This window comes from Malaclemys terrapin, chromosome 16 (assembly GCF_027887155.1).
Source record: "Malaclemys terrapin pileata isolate rMalTer1 chromosome 16, rMalTer1.hap1, whole genome shotgun sequence".
Lineage (NCBI taxonomy): Eukaryota > Metazoa > Chordata > Testudines > Emydidae > Malaclemys > Malaclemys terrapin.
In genome coordinates, this window is record NC_071520.1 from 1739917 (window position 1) to 1763207 (window position 23291).

General features: G+C 51.0%; 1 protein-coding gene across 2 annotated transcripts; it reads left to right on the forward strand.

Moving 5' to 3' along the window:
* Window positions 1-44: 44 nt before the first annotated feature.
* Window positions 45-21813, forward strand: ZMAT5 (zinc finger matrin-type 5). Of its 2 annotated transcripts, none has more exons than XM_054006262.1 (6): window positions 45-143; window positions 5539-5700; window positions 7189-7251; window positions 8711-8791; window positions 15910-16012; window positions 21559-21813. In XM_054006262.1, the coding sequence occupies exons 2-6, from the start codon at window positions 5574-5576 to the stop codon at window positions 21686-21688; spliced, it is 504 nt and encodes a 167-aa protein (XP_053862237.1). In that variant the 5' UTR covers window positions 45-143; window positions 5539-5573; the 3' UTR covers window positions 21689-21813. The 2 variants fall into 2 exon arrangements, with proteins under 2 accessions (XP_053862237.1, XP_053862238.1); XM_054006263.1 differs by lacking the exon at window positions 45-143 and adding an exon at window positions 197-499.
* Window positions 21814-23291: the final 1478 nt, after the last annotated feature.

Genomic DNA, 23291 nt, shown 5'->3' on the forward strand with positions numbered 1-23291 from the left:
ACCTCTGGGAAATGTAGTCCCTTCATTCGAACGCGTGCGCCGGCTCCTCGCTGGTGGCGGTAAAAAACGACAAGCCCCAGCATGCTGTGCGGTGCGCGCTCAGGGAGGCGCAGGTTGGGGAGTCGGGCTGTGGCCGTGGGGAGGTGAGTGGCGCCGGGCCTTGCGCTGGGGTAGGGTCAGGACAGCAGGATTAGGGCAACGCGGCGGCTCCTGGGCGGCCGGGCTCGGGAGAGCTCGGACAGAGGAACTATTTCTTCTGGGGATGCAGGCCCGGCCCGGCCCATTGATACCCCTCGCGCGCTCCGCCCCAGGGACCCCTAAGGCAGCGTGTACACACAGCGTGGGCCTGAGGCACCCTTTGCCTGGCCCCTTGTGTAGAGTGCGTCTCGAATGGAGCCCCTCAGGCTGGGACTCTTCACACCCATGTTATGCTAGTGCAAGTGACGTCACAAAGTGCAAGGTGCTGAGGAATCCGGCCCGATAAAAGCACAGACGGAAGGTGGGGATTTGAATCCATTTAACGCAAACCAGGCGTTATAATGTTAGCATGACTTAAAATACTTCTGATGTGGGGAGGAGTAATGAACCATCAAGGCCAAACAAACAGTGGCCTCTGATTTGAGCTGCTTCCATTTGTATGTGCTCAGCTTGAGACAGTGGGGGCTTGAGGCTATTTTGGAAGTGCTGCAATTGGATGTTGATGTAAGCTGTAAGTATACAGCATCTCTGACAATCGGGGCCAAGCTTCTTGAATTGGGCAGCCCAAATTGCACCCAAGATCAGTATCTAATAATGAAAATTTCAGCTCAAGTTTATATAGACCAGCTGCATATTGTGTGTTTTACACAGCACAATAGGCATTCTTGGTGATCTTCATACCTACAGAAAGAGTCTTGAATTCTACATGAAACAGCACCACAAATAATGACACTGGATTGTGGTGGGTAATGAGCAGAGCTAAGAGAAATCCATGAGGAAAGAACATTTGCTCCTGGAAATAGAATCCTAGGGATAGAAGGGACCACAAGGGAGGCATGTTAGGTTTCATATATTGGGGTGTGTGTGTGTGTGTGTGTGCGCAGCTATTTTTTTGTATTGATCACACATGAGAGTAAGAGTAGTTATCATTAGAGAGCAGAGACTTCTCAGGTAGAAGGCACAAGAAAAACATAAATTTTGTGGCCTGGTGTTGCCTCTACTTTAAATCAGTGGAAGTTCTGCCATTGACTTTAGTGATAGCACGAGGAGGGTGAAGTTGCTTAGAATACGTTTTATTGGAGGAATTCTAGTTCCCATTTGCCTTCTGCTTATTTATATCAAAGTGGTTCATTTTAACAAGGGGAGCAGTTACACATTACCCCCATCAATGCAAACCTCAGTGGGGCAGAGGTAAATCTGGGTTTAGAAGCATGTGGGGGAGGGGTATCTGGGGCTGCATTCAAGCAAACTAAAAGGAGGAGGGGAAAATTCCCTTTAAAACCTCCCTCTCTCTTCCAGGGTTTCCATTTAATGAGTATCTAAATTGAATTTTAAAATGGATCTTAAAAACTGACATTTTCTCTGTGTTTCAGTCATGTCAGCCACCCAGAAATGGAGTCCTGGCTGCAGAGCCATTTGCTTTCCTTGATCTTGCACACAGCTTCTGCTAAGATCAGTGGAGGTTTCTGTCTGGGTCGGAGACATGGAGAAAAGCTGGAAAGTTGGCCAAGAGGTTTGGACACCCAGTTCCCATTAATTATAATGGGAATTAGGTGTACCTATCTCTTAGGTGGCTTTGAAAACTCAGCCGCAATTTTTCAATGGTAACTGCTGAGCATCATTTCTGCTAAGGCAATCTTCCTAATAAGCCTATAAACTATTCCCACTTGGCTGGATTTTGATCACAGTTATGCTGGCATGACTCCTGACTAAATCCATTGAGAGTTATTCTGGATTTACACTGGTGTAAATTAGATCAGAATTTGTCCTCTTTTCAGCATGGAGAGATGCTGGCAGACTCCACTGGTTTCACTTGTTACTATAGAGATCTGAGCATATTTAAATTGGCAGCTGGGTCTCATAAGCTTGACACTTGGCTTTAATTAACTTCACATCTGCCTAGATATCCTACCCAAGGTGGCTGAAATGCCCTGAGCCTGGATTATGAGGAAGCAGGAAATTGAGAGAGAGGCCCAGAGTCAGGTACCAAAAAAATCAGTTACACCCAGATGAAAACAAATCAGACATGTTCTCTTCAGCATCTCCTTCCCTCTCCCTGGATTGCATGCACCTGTAAATGAAATCAGTGAAAGGCCCCTTAGAGAAGAAGGGTGTGAGATTATGCAGTGTACCTTGGATCTTTTCAACCACCCAGCCCATGTGGTTACGCCAACCACTGCACTCATTGGATTGTGCTATTGCTTTTTGAAAAGGTTGCTCTGAAAAGATTTTAAACTGGAACAATATTATTTTAAAATGGGCTTAAGGCAGATGGACCTCTGCACCTGTACAGGCTCCTTGATGTTCGTGTGGTGGCTCCACAGAGACTCGGGGGTCCACTTTGCATGGATCAAATAGCAAATATTACATTAAAGGAGAAAAGCCAGGTTAAAAAATATTAAGCAGAATTTTTTACTCCTGTTATTAATAACAGCCAAGATTATTAAAACTGAGGGAATTCTTTTAAAAAAATCTATTTGTACTTTTAACCAATAATGCTGTTTATTTTGTGCTTCATTCGGTAGGGAGAGCAGAAATAGGTTAGTCAATATCACTTTTGGTTCTAGTCATTTTCACTTTGATTCCCAGGCACTAGCCCTGTGCTGAAGAGTCTGGATTGCAGCACTACAGAAGATTGTTAAAATCTAAACAAATAACTGTTGTAATTGAAATTATATGAAGATGAAAATATTTATTGCTCTTACTCCTTGTAAAAAAACATTTTGTGTCCCATCCCCGTCCCCATTATTATCGAGTATCCGGTGACCCTCTAATAGAACTTTATGATATTTTTTTCCCCCTAGTCTGACTTGCTACAAGAATGCAGGAGCCAGTACCACAAGGGATGTCTGGTTTGTAGAAAGCAGCATTTGCTGAAATCTACAAGAGTTCTCACTCTTTGCTGCTGCTGTTTATTTTGGGAATTAATTTCTGCAGTTATGGGGCCAGAATGATGAAAAATGCAAATAAAGAAAAGTAAAGATTTAAATGAATTTTCTCAGAGTCTGATGCTGTAATGTTTTCTGGACATGAAATTCACACTGAACTCCATGGATATTTTGTGTGTGGATCCATTGCAGAAACCAAGCTCATTTCCCCTGATCTGAGATCTGGTTTTGTGGAAATTGGGGTAAAAATAGACTGCAGAAGCAGGTGGTTGAAATCTAGAGTTTGGGTTAATGTCAGCTGCTGGCATATCCACTGGAATCAGATGTCAGAGGGCTTTAAACATAGAAACTTTAAAAAAAAAAAAAATCCTTGAGTGACCCTTTATGTGGTGGAAAGCTGTAAGAACTTTCCCCTACAGATCCCAAAAGCTGTCTGGCTGCTGAGATATGCCTAGTGCCAGATTCCACAGTTGGTTACAAAAGTTTGTAGTACATCAGGTAGAAGAAGGTGACAAATGGTAGGTAAATGCTGAAGATGGGCTGTGTCTTCCAGGACTGCAGAGCAGAGCTTCAGGCTTCACCCCTGCAGAGCTTAAGAGCTCACCAGGGTTGAAACTCCTGGCCATCCAAGCCATGGTAGCACTTTACTAGCAAGAGCTAGACTTAGCCATCATTCTAGATAACATAGTTGGTTTCCCAGTAGGGTAATCAGAACCTGAGAGAGAGAGAGAGAGAGAGACCAACCCCATCTGGCTTATTCTTATCCAAGTATTTTACCATCCATCATGTACCTAGAGAACAAAGGGCGATCCAAAAGGAGGCATTTATATTCAGTGCCTCAAGGTGGGGGTTTATTGGTGTGTGATTCCTCCAGGCCCTTGTATTTGTGCAGTGGCTGGCACAGGCATTGAGGAATCTTGCACTGGAAGCGAAGGGAACAGACACCTCCTTTCTCAGGCTCTGGGAGGCTGATAGATTGACTTTGTAGCAGTGATTTGTTTTGCCCCTGAGGTGTCTGCTCTGAGGGAAGGCTGGGTATTGGCGCTAAAGGGATCACCTGTTGATGGCATTGTTCCTGCTGACTCTGGAGAACCTCCTGGGGGCTCTGGTCCTGGCTGTCTTTTTGTTTTTAAGTCTTTATTTCTTGTGCTAATTTCTGTGCCATGCTTTTCAGAGACTTGGTCATCAAGGTGTCTGAAGCTGGGTAGGCATTTTCAGAGTCTATCTACCTATCTGTCCATCTTAGGTATTTGTAAGGTGTCCGTCATGTTCCAAGAGCGGGAGTATACAGCTGCTACTGGCTGAGATTCTGTACTGCGCTTCGAGCAGGCACAGTCCAGCGGGCGATGGGGCACAGGTGGTTTAAGCCATCTTTGCCCATCGGGATTTTGGCCTGCTCTGGGGCCTGATGTGGCCCCAGCATAAATTAGAGCAGTCAGCTCCTGTTATAATTTTTAGATCCTGCCAATGGACCATAGCACAAAATCTCTGTAGTGCTCAGTGCTACGGAGACTCATTTGACATGCCCCTGCCCTCCACCAGCCTTTCTCCCATGCCAGGCTGGTCAGCATCAGGTAATGTGTGGTGGTTCAGTGCAGTGTCTGTGCCAGGGAAATTATCTCCCAGCTGGCTAGGGGTTTTATATGACCCTTATTTGCTGCCAGGACATCTGTACAGGGGGTGCAGTGGAAGGGAGAATCCCTCTTGCTTCAATTTCTGAAGGTCTAGGAATGGAATCATTTGGAGGGATACATTGGTGGGCTGGAAGGAGGAGAAAAGGATGGGGAGAGGCTAATCCTGCATGTTGTAAGGCAGCATTAAACTCTAGCTAGATCAGCACTGGATTAGGCATTACCATCACTTTATCATCCAGGGTGGCTAATTCCTGAGATCATCCCAGCTCCCCGGGGTAACCGCTTCACCACACAGGAGCTGCTGGGCAGCTTGCGGAGGTTCTCTGGCATTGCTGCTTGGACGATCTGGACTCCTCACACAGCAGAGAACCCTAAGGGTAGGAGCAGTGCCGTGAGGAGGCATTTTAGTGCCTGGGGCGAGCAAGCATGTTTGCTCCCCCTACTGTTTTTTTTCGTTATTTTTCTGCCCCTGCAGCTTTGCACCTTGGCGGTTGCCCTGCTCACCCTGCCCTGGTTACAGCCCTGGGGAGGAGGTGTGTTTAGCTGGCACCCCACTGCTTAGGGAGCAAGACACCATGGAAGGGAATGGGAGCCTCCCTGCAGCAGTGCTGAGCGTTATCCACTAGACTCAGAGCTGCCATGTCTTGGGGGGAGGGGCAATAGTTTAAATTAGCCTGTCTCGCCCCCTCCTCTCTATCCCTCTCAAGTGTACACCTCCAGAGGGTGCATATCCTTGTCCTTTGGGAGCAGTAGCTGTAAGGATTTCCCTGGGAATGAATACTGCACGGCGCTGACATCTGTCTGATGCTGTTTTCCAGGCAGCGCTGACCCTGCTCTGCCCAACGGAGGATAAATGGGGAAGAGGTATTTCTGTGACTACTGTGACCGATCCTTTCAAGACAATCTTCACAACAGGAAGAAGCACCTGAACGGGGTGCAGCACCTGAGGGCCAAAAAGGCCTGGTATGACCTGTTCCGAGGTGGGTCCTGCCAGCCGAGTTGAACCTTCTCCCAGGAGGGTAGTCATGGGAGGTGGTCAGTAAATGAGGCTGGATCAGCATCAGTAATCTGTCTCCATCATCATTCATCCCAGTGTGTCAAGGACGCCTCCCAGACTTGGTGGTATGACTGCCAAATTATTTCCAAGGCAGCAATATCACACTGTGAAGAATCCTGGGTGTCAGGTGAGATTTGAAATGAGATGGAAAGAACCAGGAAGTCTGCTCCAGATGGTAGAAGTGCAAAGGGGAAGCCTCTTGCACCAACAGTGGTGAGGCTGAGAGAGGAGGCATGTGCTGGATGAGGGGTGTAGAGAGAGAGTGCTGGAGTTAGGCAGCTCTTGAAACCCCAGAGGACTACTGTGACCTGAATTGGAAGCTGGGGGAGCAGAGATGTGTGATGGGGAGAAAAGGTCCTGCTTTGTATGGGGGTTCCGCGACCATGGGGGAGGGTGGCACTGAGGGTTTGGACAGAGGAGGCAGAGGCGGGTGTGGAATTGTGTTGGAAGATGCAGCTGCAGCCCAGGAGATGCCCTTGTGACTTGGGGAAATCGCACGGCCTTTGTTGGGGCTCCCATGGGCCAGGAGTTAGAGACTGCCTCAGTCGGACAAATCACCTGGCTTGCTGGGTCAGGCACAGCATGGTGCTGATGGGCTCGGGCTGGGCAGGAAGTTTGTCTAGTGCAGTTTGGGTTGTGGAAGTTTAGGTGACTGTTGCTGAGCGTGAAAGGACCAACGGGGTCTTGCCAGGGCAAGCTGCCGAATAGCCTTACCGATTTGTTCGTTCCCAGGCCTATCTTGTGCTGCTGTCCTAGTGACCCACCCCAACCTTGATTTACAGAGGTCACCTTCCTTTTGGCTAGCAAGGACTCCTGTCTCCAGACTGAATATAGCCCTGGCATTAGCAGCTGCAGTTTCCATTGAAATTTGAGGGAGTTGCCTCTACCAGGGCTCAGCTTGGCTCTCCAGGCTCATTCCCAGGGCACAACCTCAATAGTCATTAAAGGCCACTTTTGCTGTGGTGTTCCCTAGATGCACAGGATGAGGTGCTGGGGGCCCAGCTTCCAGAACTGCTGCGCACCACCCCCCTTGTTGCCATCAGTTTGAACCAGAGTCGGTCTCTGTCCCGTGAGCTTTACAGACTGTCTTTGCTCTGGCCTCATGCTTGTTTTTCTGTTGTGTGGCTGGAGAAGAAGCATGTAGCAGAAAGAAAACAAGATCTTCCGAAGCCAGTGAGATGCAAGGGAGGAGCCTGCAGACAAGGAAAATGTTAGTCACCAGTTGTCTTGTAGTGAGCTTTCCATGGCTGCTGCTCACGGCTCTCATGTGAAAGGATTGCTCACCGGTCAGCTGACCTGCATGTGATTTTGGTGGGCTGCAGGCCCTTATGCAAGTGTGGTGACATGTGCATGGTTTTTGGGTGAGATGGCTCTACTGATTCCCATCTCTCTCATTCCTTTCCTTCCCCAGATGCTGCTGCTGTCCTGCTGGAGGAGCAAAGCAAGAAGCCCTGCAGGAAATTTCTGCAAACAGGTTAGGTTTTTGCATGGTGTCTTTCCATACAGTAATAACTTGGGTGCACTAGCTCAAAAAAATTTCTGTTAGCCAGGTCAGTGCCGCTCTGGGTTGGCCTGGAAGTTGTGCCTAACAGAGTATGGCGGGGAGCTGCTGGGTGTGCTTGTGTGGACCCCCATGTGCACACGCATGTAAAAAGTTTTACTCCTGAGGACATTCTGCGCAGAAAAATTAAAAATTCTGTGCACAGTATTTTAAAAGTCTGAAAATTCTGAAAATCTTATTTGTCAAATAAGTATGGAGGCTCCAGCATGGCACTGGGGAACACAGGCCACTGGCTGCACAGAGGTGGGAGATCACTGTGCAGCTCTCCCCTGGGACACAGACTCAGTGGTGAGGCTGCACCCGACCCTGACACAGAGCAAGGACTGTGCCTGCCTCAGAAACACCCCAGGGCCCTGCCCCTCAGTGCCAGGTGCACCAGGTGTGGGCAGGCAGGCTCAGCAAGGCAGCATCCAAGTGTGGATGGTTAGTGTGGGAGGATCCAGGTGTGGGTTGAGAGGGTTCTGTGTGGGGCAATCTGAGTGTGGGCAGCTCAGTGAGGGATCCAGGTGTGGAGGGGATCTGGGTGCACAGAGGTTTGTTGGGGGGTTCTGGGTGCAGCAGTAATGGTCTAGGTGAAGGTGGTTGGAGCTCAGCGGGGTGTGTGTGTGTCTGGGTGTGGGAGGGGATAGAGCTCGGCAGGGGGATCTGGGTGTGGGGTGGTCCAGATGCTAGTGGTGTGGGGCTCAGTGAAGTTGGGGATCCAGGTGCGGCTGGTTGGGGCTAAGTGGGGTGGAGATCCGGGTGGCTTGTCGGGATGGTCCAGGTGCAGAGGGAGTTGGGCTTGTCAGGGGGGTGCTGGGTAGGGGGATGAGGCTCAGCGGATGCATGAGGGTTTGGCAGCTGGGGGAGCAGCTCCCTGTACAGTGATCCCTCTCCCTGCAGCTGAGGAGCAGTGGGTCCAAGGTGCGGGGGAGTTTGCAGACCTTCCTGCATCCTGGAGAGAAATCTGGGGATGGGTCTGACTCTGATCTGGGTGCTGTGTAGGGGAAGAGCAAGTCCCATCCTCCCCATGCCAACCAAACTAGCAACTGAGCCCGGCACAGGGTAGGAGCCATCAGCTGGGTCTTCCCCAGGCCTGCCTCCCGCCCCACAGTGATTTACCTCTCCGCTGGCTGCCCTGGGCACCTGCTGGGTAGGGTCACATGACTGCTCTTGTGGCTTCCCTGTCAGAAAGTCAATTTTCTGCAGGGAAGCAAATAAATCTGCAGGGAATGTGAATTCTGCGCATGCGCAGTGGTGCAGAATTCCCCCAGGAGTAAAAAAGGGAAGGATGGAGGCTGTTTGTGCAGATGCATGGGGGAGACCAAGCCTGTTCATCTGCTGTTTGGAGTGAGCCCTGCTCTAATCTGCCTGCATTTGTTTCTTGTTCCAGGGCAATGCGACTTTGGGTTCAACTGCAGATTCTCTCACATGACTGAGGAGGATCTGGAGAAGCTGAACGCACAGGTACAAGGTGAATATTGGGAGAAGGGAGGATGGAACAAGAAACTGCCAAGTGATTTGTGAGGACTGTGAACCCTGACTGCAGAGTGTTGGTGGGGCACAAGGGGGCACAGAGGAGCAATTGTGCAATGACAGTCTGTGGGACTGCGCAGCTGCATGGAATGATCAGTGCAGATCCATTCTGCCGGCCCCCCAGCTACTCCTCACCATCTGAGCCTGTAACACTACTGGAGATGGGGCCACTTCCTATATGGATTCTTTCCCTGATTTCCTGGCACAGGGAGAGACCTGTGCATGTTACTGCTCAGAGTTACGGCCCAGTAATGGGCGTGGGAAGGTGGCTTTCTGGGCTATGTGGGTTCTCTGCAGCATGGCTGGGAGAAGGCTTTGCTAGCCAGCTATATGAGTTGTCACCAGCAGGGGGCACCAGTGCATCACATCCTCCCAAACTCTCAGACTTTTGTGGTTCCCCGCAGCCCCTCCCCACAATTAAAGGGAAACTGCTTCTCCAAACCCCAGGAAAGGTTGATCTAGAGTTAGCTGGGTCCTCTATGGGGCATGCACAGGGACCTGGATTCAGGGTTTCTGCTTCTGGGGGAGTGGAGCTTGGGATGGGGTAAGGGATTAGAAAGAAGATGCTGGGGGTCTTCTCCCTTTGGCCAGTCTTGGGGGAGGCCATGGCTTTTCCATACTGTGATTCCAGATGATCCCCCTTCCATCTAGCCCTGAAGAAAGGGAAGGCAGCTGCAACGCCTCCTGGGGATCATGACCTCCCCAGGCTAAGAAACCGAGGGTCAAGCATTGTTGACCGCCTCCAAGCCAGTCACTTGCCCAGGCTTCCAGGAGTCGGAGAGGTCGACTATCGCATTGATAACAGTCCAGCAGGGAACAGCCTTAAGCTGGCAAGGGGGGGGGGGGCTGCTAACTGGGGGGGACTCTTGGGACCCCTGGCCTTTGCTCTAGATTTGAAAGAGTGGGAGGGAGAGGCCTGGCTGTTGCTGAGTCAGGCTGCACATCCCCGAGGCTTCTCTGTGAATCGCTCCCTGACCAGCGCTGGCAGTCAGTAAAAATCCCTCCACTGGAGCCACGTGGGGGGTGGAGAGAGCCAGCGATGGTTGCCTCTCGCATCGTACACACAGAAAAGCAATGCCCATCTTACCATCTCGCCTCCTTTTCTCTCTGCTCCTGCATCCCTGGGCGGAACCTCTTGGTGACCCTTCTTTGCTGCAAGGCCCTACAAGGGGCTGGTCGGGAAGTCAGTTAAACTGAAAGAACCTGTAAAACTCTAGCCATTTAAGGTTATTTATAGCAGGGGAAGCAACCGCCATGGGTGGTGGGTACCATGGGCTGGGGGAGGCTGTGCCTCCCCAAACAGCCAGACTTGGCCCCACCCATGCTCTGCCCCCAGGCCCTCCCCCCAATTCCTGCTCTGCGTGCCACAGGCGGCAGCTCCAGTCCCCCTGTGCGGTGGCCCCCGGCTCAGGCTGAGGCCACGCTGCTGGCCCTCCTGGCGCTCCAGGGCTAGGGGGGCTAGCCTGGGGCAGGGGCCGGTGGCTGTAGGGTGAAGGTGGGGGGGCGCTGGGCTCCAGTGAGGTCGTGCGGAAGGAGTGGGGACTCAGGCGGAAGGGGTGGGGCTGGGGGCTAGCCTCCCCCAACTGGCGGTTCACGCGCCGCCCATGGCAACAGCTGTCCTGAGTGGAGCCACAGGGAGAGGGCAGGATCTGACAGGGCTGTGTGCCAAGTACATTTGTTATTGATTATTGATTGGATGAAAGTGGGGAATTGAATTGACTGGCCAGGGGGACTCCTTGGAACCCTTGCCCTTGGCTTTACAAACTTAACTCTTGAATTAAAGCAATTCCCCTGTAAGGAGTGAGCAGCCTAGATGGCTAGAGAGAGGCAGGGCTCTTATCTAGACTTGGCACCACTGGGAGGAGTGCGGTATAAATGCCTGGCTTCAGGGCTATGCTCACCTTGCTCCTGGGAGCAGTCTCAGTCATGTCAATGGAAATCCTCTTGTGAGTAAAGGCTGGCCATGGGAGCTGGTTTGTGCTGTGATGAGAGACCCAGGGTGGTTTAGCCTGACAAGGGCTGACTGGGAATTTCTGGAATTTTTAAGGCTGTGAATGAAGAGCACAGTGGAAGGGAGGTGGGATCTAGTAACATGGAAAATCTGGATCACATGAATGGTCGGAGAGCACAGCTGGCACAAGGTAGCGCTGCACAGCATGCAGTCAGCTGGCAGGATTCACAGGCGTGGGACATCGGGGTCAGATACTGTAGCTGGGCTTGTAAAATGGAGCCAGATGCCAGGAGAGTTTCAGAGAGACAGGGTAAAGTGGTGTTAATGCTAGGGGTCAGGCAGGAACAGACTGCAATTAACCAAGTGTATCCGCCATGTGGAGTAGTCAGCAGCACCTCGCAGGAGTCCGGAGGCCAGGCAAGAGGTACAGTATGCTGAGGCCAGGCCAGGATTTAGGAAGGCCCCGCGTGGTGGCACTAGGTAGCACAAGGCTGTGTTTGTCAGGGAGCTAGAGAGCTCCATAGGATCTGTGTATCTGTCCCAGTAACGAATTCCCTTTACATCCATTTTCTGTCCCACAAGATGCACCACAGGCCACTGCTGGGGATGTGACACAGGACTTGTTGGACCAGCGATCTTGACTCACAGGGGATAGTGCCACTTACTGGATTACCAGCCCCACTCCCTGCTCCTTGGAGGTCTCTCATCCGACTGCTGACCTGCCCCTGCTTAGCTTGTGGGATTGTGATAAGATGGTCTGGCTACAGGATGCAGGGGATTGTTAGGGCTGAGTCACAGTCACAAGGGGTGGGAGCAGCAAACAGTTGCCAGGTGGGGTGGGTCTCTCCTTTGCAGCAGTCCCAGAACCCATCACTTGCAGAAGTTATTAACTTGCTGCAGGTGGCTGCTCTGTGCCTCAGATAGAGTCAAGGGAGGGACAAAAATCAATCTTCGGCAGGGTTCTTCGAGCAGCCCAGCTCTAATTCCCTTTTGTGTGTTGCGTATGGGACATAGGAATTGCCAGACTAGATCAGAGCCGAGGCCCATCTAGCTCGGCCTCCCATCTCCAACAGTGGTCAGATACTTCAGAAGAAGGTGCAAGAAACCCCATAAGGAAAAGTTATGGAACAGCCTGCCCCTACGGGAAGTTTCCTCCTAGCCCTGTTAGTGGTTGGCTTATACCCTGAAGCACGAGAGCTTGTCTAATATGTCTGTTTGTTCTTATTAGCCATATGAATATCAAATCCTTTCTTGAATCCAGTTAAATGCTTCGATAACCTTGTGGCAGTGAGTTCCACTGGTTAATCAAAGAAAAATTTTTTTTTAATTGTTGCCTTTTAATTGAGGTGGGTGTCCCCCTGTTTTTGTGTCACATTTGAGGGTAAAATAGGAGCTTTTCTCTACCATTCATTGCTTTACAGTGGCTTAGGCATCAAGACCAGTTTGGTTTTAGCTGCCTGTGCTGCCACTCCAATGTGTGTGTCCTGGAGCAACAGTTTCCCCCTGTAGTAGGATGGGGAGCAGTGTCCCAACTATCTGCCTCAGAGCATTCGCTGGCTGGATCTGCTGTGTCATTCAGCAGCGAGACATGTGAGGGTTGTCGTCTTAAGTGCAGTTATGGTCAGGAAAAGTGACAGTAAAATTGGCATCTTCTTACACACAGTTACTGGCTCCTTGCTGCGTTGAGTCCCTCATGCTCCTAGTACTGATGCACCCCAATCTCTCTTGTCGGCCCTGGCAAGCCCATAGAGAAGTGGGAGAGAGCCGGAGTCCCTTCACATTCATGCACTGCTGCAGAGGAGCCAGAGAAGTTCTGGTTGCAGAAGCTTCCTAACCAGAGAGTGGCCCAAAGTTCAGATCTGGATCTGAACTTGCTCAGGATGCGTTGGGCTGCTCTGCTCTGAAGGTTTGGTTCTGGCTCATCTCTCTTTGTAACAGATGCTGATGTCAGATGCCGAGCGAACCCAGCTTGACTCTCCGATCCCAGATGAGCTTTGCACACTGTCACTGTGCGAGTCAAAAGCTGATAGATAGATATATTCCTCCCCTTCCCCCAGTTGAACAAACCTGTTCTGGAAGCCACACGGAGAGAGAAGCTTGATCTGGAATCCCCTCACAGCGTCGTTAGAGAGGCACTTTACTCACTACAGCCACTCTTTAATTGGTTGTCGTCAGGCTTTGAACCGAACCCCCCAGTCTTGCTGCCATTCCCACTGTCTGCTTTGTTGTGTACTCGGTATTGTACATGTACTTTTATTAGTGAGGCAGATGGGCTCAGAACCTTGCCTCTCAAGCTTAAACTGTAGATTCTGGCAAATCCATCCCAATTTTTGGGAGCGTCCCAAATGCACTGGCACCTAGGATCATCCCAGGCAACATGGGATTGGGGAGGGGAATGTTGCAGAGGAAAGCGGGTGTGCAGAGAGCAGGATAGAGCTAAATGTATCTGATCCCTGCTGCCTGTATGTGGGTGTCTGAGGATCAGAGCACCTTGGCGCAGAAACTCATGTTGTTGAACAAGTAGCTAACTGGATGTTTTAATGTGGACACCAGAGGCCAGAGTCACATCTCACTTAAACCAGTGTAGATCTGGAGTAGATTTATTGTGGGGTAACGGAGAGCAGACTCTGGCTCCGAGGGTCTGCGGAGTCCCACCTGCTCCCATTCAGTCTCAGCAGAGCTGAAGTCATGGAGATGCTTTGGGGCAGTTTATTTCATGAGTGCCCCCTGCTGGCTGAATAAAACAGCTTTAACAGAGGCATTGAAAAGCATTGTTGAATAGAAGAAGTAGGGTAGAAAGGCAATCCCAGCACAAGGCGGATGCAGGAGAGAAACCTGTCTAAGTACTTCTGTGTCCCTCATCACCATGTGTCCAAGCACTTCACAATCACTGGTAGATTCATCCCAATAGGAATGCCAGCGGGGAAACTGAAACTAAAGGACTTGCCCATAGATTTCAGAGTAGCAGCCGTGTTAGTCTGTATCCGCAAAAAGAACAGGAGTACTTGTGGCACCTTAAAGACTAACAAATTTATTAGAACATAAGCTTTCGTGGACTACAGCCCACTTCTTATGCATCCGAAGAAGTGGGCTGTAGTCCACGAAAGCTTATGTTCTAATAAATTTGTTAGTCTCTAAGGTGCCACAAGTACTCCTGTTCTTTTTGCCCATAGATGTTTGGTGTGTCCTTGGCTGAGCCAGGAAATGAACGCAGGACTCCTGAGCCCCAGTCCAGTGCCCTGTCCACTGGACTATCATTCCTACCCCCCCTGTGCACCCCTTCTGATCAAGCCTTTGGTTTGGGACTATGCTGGGTGGCCATTCTAAACGGGGGATCCCTCCCCGCTCTCCAGGGAGAACAGCAGAAGAACAGAGCTCTCCAGCAAAGATCCTCATCACTGTATTTAGAGTGACATGCAGCTGGTGGGATCAAACCAATCCCCCTTAGCAAAGGCTGCGAATTCCGGGTATGGGAAATTATCCATCTCCAGTTGCTCATTGTGTAGCACATTGTCCTCATTAAAATTCACCAGGCAGATGAATAATGTGTTGCCACCATTAGAATGGAGCGATCCTTCACTCTTCTGGAGTGATATTAATTTCACACCCTGTCTGGAAATGTATAATATTTTGCTTAAAAGCCTGACATATGATGTCTTGATGCTGAGCAGGCACCTTGTGGAAGGGGCCAAGGGGCAGCAAATGCTGTGTTTGTCAGGGAGCTAGAGCGCTCCAAGGGTCTTTCTGTCTGTCCTTTATATCCATTGTAACCTAGTCTTGGTGCTTCTGTACCACACGAGACACTACTGGCCACTGCCAGAAAGGCGAGACAGGACTTGATGTTTGGTTTCCTTTTGTTAATTTCAGAGTGTTTTAAAGCTGCACTCCCAGTTCCATCAGCTGGAAACTTTAACCTAGGCTGCAGACTCCCGGAGCTGTGAGCATCTAGCAGGTTGTCTCTGCCTTGCCCGCTGTCAGGGTGTGATTGTGTTGTTAATGTCAGCACAGAGGTCTAGACCCTGGCCCATGCCATGGCCCCTTCATGCTGTTCTGGGGGCACAAAGCTGCCCTAACGGGGCAGCTGGGAATTCCCCCAGCGCGGGGTGTTCTCAGAGCCATGCTAGCTGGCTCCGTACAATACTCTCTCTGGACATAGGGTGCGTGCCACAGGAAAGGGTGTAACTGGATGCCATTGCACTCTGGCTACCTCCAGCTGGCAGAACAGTGCCTAGGGAGCTATTACCAGATGGGGTAAGCTAGAGCAATCTTGAGGCTGCTCTCTTATGCTGGGGCTGAACAGGCTCTTGGCAGCCCAAGGGATCAAGAAAGTGCAAAGGTGACAGTCACTTTCACCCCCTCCTCTTCTTGGCTGGCTGAGCAGAGGTTAAGGAAGGTTAGCCGTACCCTCCCCCTCGCCCCTCATTGTGCTATGCTCTGAAATATCTGCTATTGGCCTTGGTCAGAGACCGGCTGCTGGACTACACTGCCCATTGATCCAGCAATCCCTCTGGCTCTGGCCTGCCCCTCATAAGTGTTTGGGATTGTGATGTGTTGAGCAGCAAATGCCCCAAGAACAAACGCTGGCAGTGTCCCCATTATCTTCCAGCAGAAACCCTGTGTGTGTGTCTGTCTGAGACACACACACATTCTGAATCTTTCACACTCCTGCAACTTGCTAACTGCATCAATTGATACAAATGCTCCTTTTTTCAGCCAGCTAGCCGGGGCTGAGGTGTCTGGTTACTTCCCTGCCAATCAGACGGACAGGTCCTTGGAAATCTTTCAGGGCTGCGGGCCAGCAGAGGCTAAGTGCTGCAGGAGAGGAAGCTGACACCCTCCCAGATGCGGAGGCTGTTAGTCTCTCTGAATAGCTGGGCATGTCAGTCTCCATTGCTGGGCATGTGTCTGGCAATGGATGCTCCTGGGTATGCCCCTGGCTATGGTGAAGCCAAGCATCCAGATGCAGGTGGCCAGCAGGAGGGGAGGAGGGACCGGATTGTATTGGAGAAGCTATTGATTCACTGCAGGGAAAGTGTTGCAGGATGAGCAGGATTGCAGGGCTGGCACTCTGACGGGTCCCTCTTTACCTTCTCTCTCCCAAACAGAGGAAAGGAGATCAAAGGAGGAAGGAGCAGAGGTCCCAGCTGGCACAGTAGAGGACTGGCTGGAGAAGAGAGCAAAGAGGGTGAGCTTGGCTCAGAGCAACAGGTATGTGAGGCTGGCAGCTCCCCTTGCCCCAGTCAGAAGATGGTCCCGTTCTTCACCCCAGCCTCCTTGAATCTTAAAGATGTTGGAGGTTAGTCAGAGCAGAATCTAAGCTAGTGGATTGATTCTGGGAGCTGGGAATCAGGAGACCCCGTTGGTGAGTTGCTGTGACCCTTTGGGCAAGTCACTTAAAGCCTGGGTTTCAAATCTATGCACGTGCGCTGGGTGTGTACGTCATACCTACCTGCTTGTGCAAATCTGGACTTGCACGCACAGATCAGGGTTGCATGCACTTGTAAACTGGGGATGGGTCCCGCTATTGTGGGGAACTTTCCTGGCTTATACACTACCCCGGTGAAATGGGCTAGCGAAAGGATCCGAGTCCTCGCTCCCACTCCCTTTACCCAGAGGTCTGCCTGACCTCGAGGGCTCCCCTACCACTCTCCTGTCTGGCAGAGTCCTTGTAACCCCGACAATTCCTGGGGAGCTCGACTCCCAATCTTGTGGTCACTTAGGGCACTGGCTAGGGTGTCCCCACTCCAGGGTGCTCTCTGCGCTCTGGACACCTCCCTGACTCACTGATCATTATATACAGTTCAAGCAAATACAATTTATGAAACAGCAACCAATTTAAAAAATAAGTTAAAAATGTGAAAGGCTAAAGGAAAACACATAACCCCGCTCTGGTGGCACAGGAACATCCCTTACATTCCAGAGATGCTGGTTGTAAAGTTCACAGTCTGTCACTCACAAGTCCCAGGCCTCCCTCCCAGGCCCTGGCTGTGCTGCAGGGATACTGCATGTCGGACACTTGCTCTGGCAGTGGCCACATGCCCTCAGGCTCTAGGTGGCAGGACCCTCTTCCCAGCATCGACCCCCCCCATCGGAGTTATGACCCCCCTCCAGGTCTGGCCTGCAAGGCCTCTTGGCTGGGGGCATCTCCCTGCACTGGGGTCCTCTGCCCAGGGTCCCCCTCACTCTCCCCAGCTGCTCACTGCCCTGGCTCCAGCCCCAGCACCGCTGCTGCTGTGCCTCCAGCCCCCTGGGCTGCTTCTCTGGCCCCTCTGGCTCCTGCAACTCGCCCCCCAGCATGGAGCTGCTCTCTGGACTTTTTCTATGGCTCTTGTTGCTACGGCTCCGCTCCCAGCACTGACCTTCTCCTTGGGCTGTTTCTCTGGTTCTCTCTGGCTTTGACCGGTTTGACCCTGCGCCCCAGCTCAGCTTGTGCCCCTGCTCTCTTCTTAGCTGGGCCCCACTCTGTTCCAGGCAATTCCAGCTCACACAGAGGACGGGACTCCGGCCTCCTGATTCCCTCATTAGCCTGCCCACCCTGTCAGTCAGACTGACCTGGAGCATTGGCCTTTCCCCATTGGTCCTGGGGACTGTCAGTCTCAGGATACTGATTTCCCATCGACCCTTCCCCTTTCTTTTGGTACCAGGAGCTAGCTAACCAAAACACCCCCACTGAGTTTTAGTAAGGGCCAACAGTCCCCTTACATACCGATGGCTTTGAAATCTCAGCCTTGCTCTCTCTCTGCCTCAGTTTCCCTATCTAATGTGAGCTAGTGATATTTCCCTTCCATTTGCACAGTGCTTGGAGATCTCTGGGTTGAAAATGCCACTGAAGTGTAGTGTGTCATTAACAACCCGAGTTCCACGGACAGACCGCTGAGCCCGGCTCAGTGACAGCTTCTCTGCCCTCTGCTTGTCCTCCCTGCACAGCCCCTGCCTTCTGGTTTGCTAGCAGTGGAATGGAACCAGCCCCTCCCAGTGGCATTCTGACAGCCTGGCATTGCCTGTTGTCTCGCTCACCTGACTGTGCCGCAGGCTTAATTGGCTGTTGCTTGGTCAAGTGCCAGATCTCTCTTTTGTTCTTTTCTGTTTACTCTTGTCCCTTCCGCATTGGTCTGGACACGATCTTCCTTCTGGAGTGTTTCTAGATGTGCTGCTTTCCTTTTATCCCATCTGTCTGCTTGGCTGCTCTTAGCCCTGCAGCAGAGCCTGCTTTCAATGAATAACTTTGGCACCCATGCAGTGTGGTCTCCCCTTGTTTGTCCTGTTCAGGGACTCGTGCAGTACCAAGTGGAATGGCCACGAACCAGCACCTGTCTCCCTGGTCATTAGAAGCAGGCAGGAGGCATTGGATGCTGGGTGTTTTATTTGCTAAGCTCCTCTTTGCTCCACTGCATCTGCCAGCCAGGAGCTGAATATCATTCATGTAAGAACTTCACCTTTAGACCGACCTGGCAAATGTCTATCCCTCAGCTACACTCACCCACACAAACAGCCACAGGACACCCAGCAGCCCTTGCTATTTTGCTGTCCTGAGCAACCATGTGTTCTGTTTTGTCTGGGAAGGAGCCTTCACTTTCCACTGTGAGATGCTTCACAGGGCGTTGAGACACCCAGCTAATGTGTGGGTGGCCATAGACAGTGCTGAGAACGTTGGCAGCAGGGGGCAAGTAACCCATTTCCCTGTCTTATCCTGGGAAGGGTCTTTCTCCTTCCTCTGCAGTATGGAGTATGGAGCACTAGCTGGAATCATCTGGGCACATCTCACTTCATCAATTCCCTGCCGTTGCTGGGGCCTCAGGCATTGGTGGCACCTCGGTCTCTTGTGTTCTCTGCCTGTGGACTGAAGTGCTTTGGTTTAACTCAAGTCATTAAGTTCAATTAGGGGCATCTGGGTGAGATGTAATGGCCTGGGCCACGCAGGAAGTCAGACTTGATCCGGTGGTCCCTTCTGGCCTTAAACTCTATGAAACTTAGAGAGGTGACCCATTCTCTGAAAGGGTCAGACAGTGCAGTGATGGGTACGTGGACTTGAAACACACATGCCCTCCAGCGCCTGCTTCATTTAGCTAGTGCTTTGTGTGGCTGCTGGTGTTCATAAAGGCCATCTGGCTCTTTCAAATGAGACTAAACTGTAGAGAAAGTGCTGTGGGGAGCAGTCTGCATTGGCAAAGAGATGGGACTAGGGGATCCTACAGGCCATTTCCATCTCAGCTACCAGGGAGGGCAGGTTGGGGGATGATGGAAAAGCTCTTGGGGGCAGCATGGTCCTGAATGGTCTGAGCAGCTCCAGCATCCCCTGCTGATGTGCCTCAGACCATGGCCTGGGGGTGGCAAAGGGGAGTTGAGCTTCTGTCTCCATTCGCTCTGTGTCCTCTTGGCTGAGGTAACACTATGGGACTCCGATCCTGTGGGAAATGACTGGAGACCCACCAGCTTGTCTCACATAATCCCCCCAAACAGCCACCCATTCCCTTCTGGCTGGCTTTGAAATGCCGTTTATACAAGAGGCTCCCATCTGATCCTTATTGCCTGAGCCATGCAGTTCTCTGCCATTCTTTGGATAGGTAGGCTGGGGCGTAAGGAAATCCATGAATAATTGTATCTAAGGTACGTATAGGGCCCCCATCAGCAGTAGTTATCTTCCCAACACCCTTGTAATATCACCACTGTACAGATGGGGAAACTGAGGCACAGCGAGGCTGAGTGACTTGCCCAAGTTCATACAGAGAATTGAACCCATGTTCCCCAAGTTCCAGGCTGGCACCCTAACCTCTGAGCCACCTTTCCAGAACGCCTGCCGACCTCCCACACAGTTCTTGGAGCAGGAGAACCATTTTGGTTAGGTCAGTGATTTTTTTTTTTACCAGTATAGTTAGATCAGTACAAGCTCTAGAGTAGATGCGGTTACACTGTGATAAAGGGGTCATATACCGCTATAGTTTATTCCCCTTCTTGTATGGGGTATAGCTGTACCCCTGTATGCACTCTTACACTGGTATAACTGCGTCCACACTATGGGAGGTCATACGGCATTAGCCATACTGGTTTAGTTAAAGCAGAACAGCTTTTGTGTATAGATAAAGCCTAAATGTAGCAAAAGCAATGTTACCACCAGACGCCAAAAGCATCTGCAGTGTCATCCAAACTCCAGAAGAAGCTCCCCCAAGGGGATATAAACATTAGCCCGAATCATAGAATCATAGAACTGGAAGGGACCTCAAGTGGTCTTCTAGTCCAGTCCCATGCACTCATGGCAAGACTAAGTATTATCTAGACCATCCCTGAATGATCGTTTCACTTGGACCGCATGAAAGGTAATGCACTAAACGTTAATAGTCAATTCCAGCGCATGGTCTGGACTCCGCGATTCTCTGGATAAGCACTATTATGTAAAGGAGCTTGATTACATTCATCCTGGCATAACAATTAAAAAGAGATGCGTGAGGATCAGAGGTAGAAGCCCCTGAGAATCAGTGAAAGCGGCTGTCAGGACTCGTGCTGGAGAACAAATGAGTTCTTTTTCTGCACTGAGGAGTTGCTGGAAAGGGGGCAGGTTGCCTGCCAATGGAAGACTTAAAGGGCCAAGTGCATCCCTGTTCCAGAGATAATAGAGTGACACCTCGGCTGGCTTTGGCCCTTGATGTGCAGAATGATTAATTATCCTCTCCGGAGCAAGAGAGGAGTTCACCTCTGGCATGGGAGTGCTGTGCTTTGGGCGGAGGGGCTGCCTGCTAGTGATAACTGCAAATTTTCACCTGTTCAGGCAGCAAGCGCAGGGCAAATGCACCTGCTGTGGTGGTGACTCTCTCTCTCTGGGATGTGCTGGCCCCAAACCCCCACCACAACAAAGACCAGCCTGACACCCTCCCCCCCCCCCCTTTCTCTGCAGAGCTTTGGGAAGCCAGCTCCCTGGAGTGCTGGAGGCTGGCATGCCTAGGGGAAAGAGTCAAGGCTGGGGCATGTGGCAACTGCTCTAGCAATGAGGTGTATAGCTGTGGGTGAAAGGTTAGGTCAGATTAGGTGGCTTAACTTTTCCCATCCTTGCTTGTCTGCAGCAACCTTAACTGATACACAACAGGGAGAGGAGGTGTGGCTTTTCCAGTGGCTAGATCAGGAAAGCATCTCCCACCCAGCAGTGGGGCCTGTCACAAAGCACCCAGACATTTCAGCAGCTCCTCTCTGCTTGCACAGAGATCCTTTCCCGGGATTATTGCTGTGAAGATGGGGTAGAGGTTGGAACTAGGAGAGCAGTAAAGCAGTGTATAGAGGGATAAATGCTACTTTTTCATCCCGTGCTCTTGACTGTAAAATGTCCCAGCTTTGCATTCCTCTGTTGTCTTCCCATTTCCCCACCGGCTCCCTTCCCCAGCAGAACCCTTCCCTCTGCCATCTCTTCTCCCTGCACTGCCTCCTGACCAGAGTCTCAGGGTTTCCCTTGGAAAGGCCGGTCAGGGAAGGTTGGAGGGATTTGTGCTACCTGCACAAATTTTGCTACTTGCGGCTCCTCTGCTTATTTTGTTCACCAGCTGCTGCTGTCTGGCTCAAGTCTCCCAAGTCTCAGATTTCTACCAACTCCCTAGACAGCCCTATGGCCCCTAATACTTCTGGAGGTTCATTCTTGTGGGGGGCAGGTCTGGTGGCTGTTGAAAAACTAGGTTGATAATGGGGTGGAGAGGAGGGGGGCAGAGGGAGCACCACCATGACTCAGCCTGGCTGGATCTGACCTGATGCTGCTATTTCTTTCTCTCACCCAGTTCCCTGACGGAGAAGACGTTGGTTTTTCAGTACCCCCCGGGCTGGCCTCCAATACAGGACCTTCCCCCATCCCTTCAGGCTCCACCCCCTGGAGGATGGCCAGTCTTACCCAACCTCCAGTGGGGATGAAGGCTGCAGGGGCGTAGATGTGTGGAGTTATGCCTCATGGAGAAGAGAGGGGCTCTGTTTGCTGTAGGAAATGTTCAGTATTACTTCATATATATTTTTTAAATGAATAAAAGTCACTTGAGTCAGTTGTGGCTGGTCTGGGTGTGTGGCCTACTGGACCTAGTATTCCCCCCCACTGTGTTGTTTTCCAGTCGCCCGGGGGTTGAGTTGATCACCTGGAAGTTGTCCTCTCTGCTGAAATTGACCAACCTATCAGAACCCCAGACTGTGTGGCCCCTGCACTGCATGCAGGGTCATTCCCACAAGGCAGCAGGGTTTTCCTGCCCCTTAGTGGGGTAGGGGTGCAAGGCCTTTGCTAATGAAGATTAGCATGAGCCCCATTCTGTGGCTTTTGAGGCACAGTGCCAGCTCTACCTGTCTGTGCAAGCCCCAGTTGTGTGGCTGCACTAGAGGCAGATTCCTGATGATGGACAAGCCAACAAACCTGTGGTTAAAGTAAAGTGGCGTTAATGAGGCAGCATGTGCTTCTTTCACAGCGATTTTTGTCTTTTAATGGTCTCTGTTAGGCCTAGAGTCTAGTCCGGGGTCGACAACCTTTCAGAAGTGGTGTGCCGAGTCTTCATTTATTCACTCTAATTTAAGATTTCACATGCCAGTCATACATTTTAATGTTTTTAGAAGGTCTCTTTCTATAAGTCTATAATATATAACTAAACTATGGTTGTATGTAAAGTAAATTAGGTTTTTAAAATGTTTTAGAAGCTTCATTTAAAATTAAATTAAAATGCAGAGCCCCCTGGACTGGTGGCCAGGACCCGGGCAGTGTGAGTGCCACTGAAAATCAGCTTGCTTGCCGCCTTTGGCACACGTGCCATAGGTTGCCTACTCCTGATCTAGTCATTCAGCTAATGACCTCTCCAGCACTGGAAATGCCTGGACTGTTAAGAGCCATATGCTGGGGAGAGCAAAGTGTGTTAGTTCCTGCTTCTCTCGCTGTTTAGCTGTATTGTTTCTTCAGGACTCTAGCAGCCAGTTCCCATGGTGACCTGTGAAGGGAGAAATTGGGCTTTTGTCCTTGTTTAATTCTTTGGGACAAAAATGGCTGGAGAGGTTTTATTCTCCCGCCTCCCCCCCCAAAAAAAAACTTTTTTACAATAAAAATTCAGATCCTGACTAGGCGGGAAGCCTCTATGGTGCCAGGAGAACTGGTGGAACGGAGACAAGAACCAACTTGGACAGACGTCAGGAGATGCTTCTATGGCCACAACGTTCTGAAGATTCAGAGCAGGCGGCGCAGCAGGGACAGAAGGATGGTGAAGAAGTTTGGCAGCATGTGGCCTCCAGGAGGAGAAAGAGGAGTGTCCATGTACCAGCAATGGAGATAAAGGTGAGCAATCGTTTCCATGTTCTCTCCACAGGTACTAATGCGGAGAGTGGACTAGAGGACACATCTGAGGGAAGGGAGCAGAAGGAGACTCCACCGATTGGAAGGCAAAAGATGCACTGTCCTAGGGATGGGGGTTCCACAACCACCACTCCCAAGAGGAGGAGGAGGAGGATGGTGGTGGTCAGGGACTCCCTCCTCAGGGGGACTGAGTCATCT

What these genes read in the sequence shown, in the direction of transcription:
- ZMAT5 (XM_054006262.1), top strand. Translation starts at nt 5,574, where the DNA reads ATGGGGAAGAGGTATTTCTGTGACTACTGTGACCGATCCTTTCAAGAC. An exon ending in CAGGAAATTTCTGCAAACAG is followed by an intron (nt 7,252 to 8,710) that starts GTTAGGTTTTTG and finishes TTCTTGTTCCAG; the next exon opens with GGCAATGCGACTTTGGGTTC. An exon ending in AGCTTGGCTCAGAGCAACAG is followed by an intron (nt 16,013 to 21,558) that starts GTATGTGAGGCT and finishes TCTCTCACCCAG; the next exon opens with TTCCCTGACGGAGAAGACGT.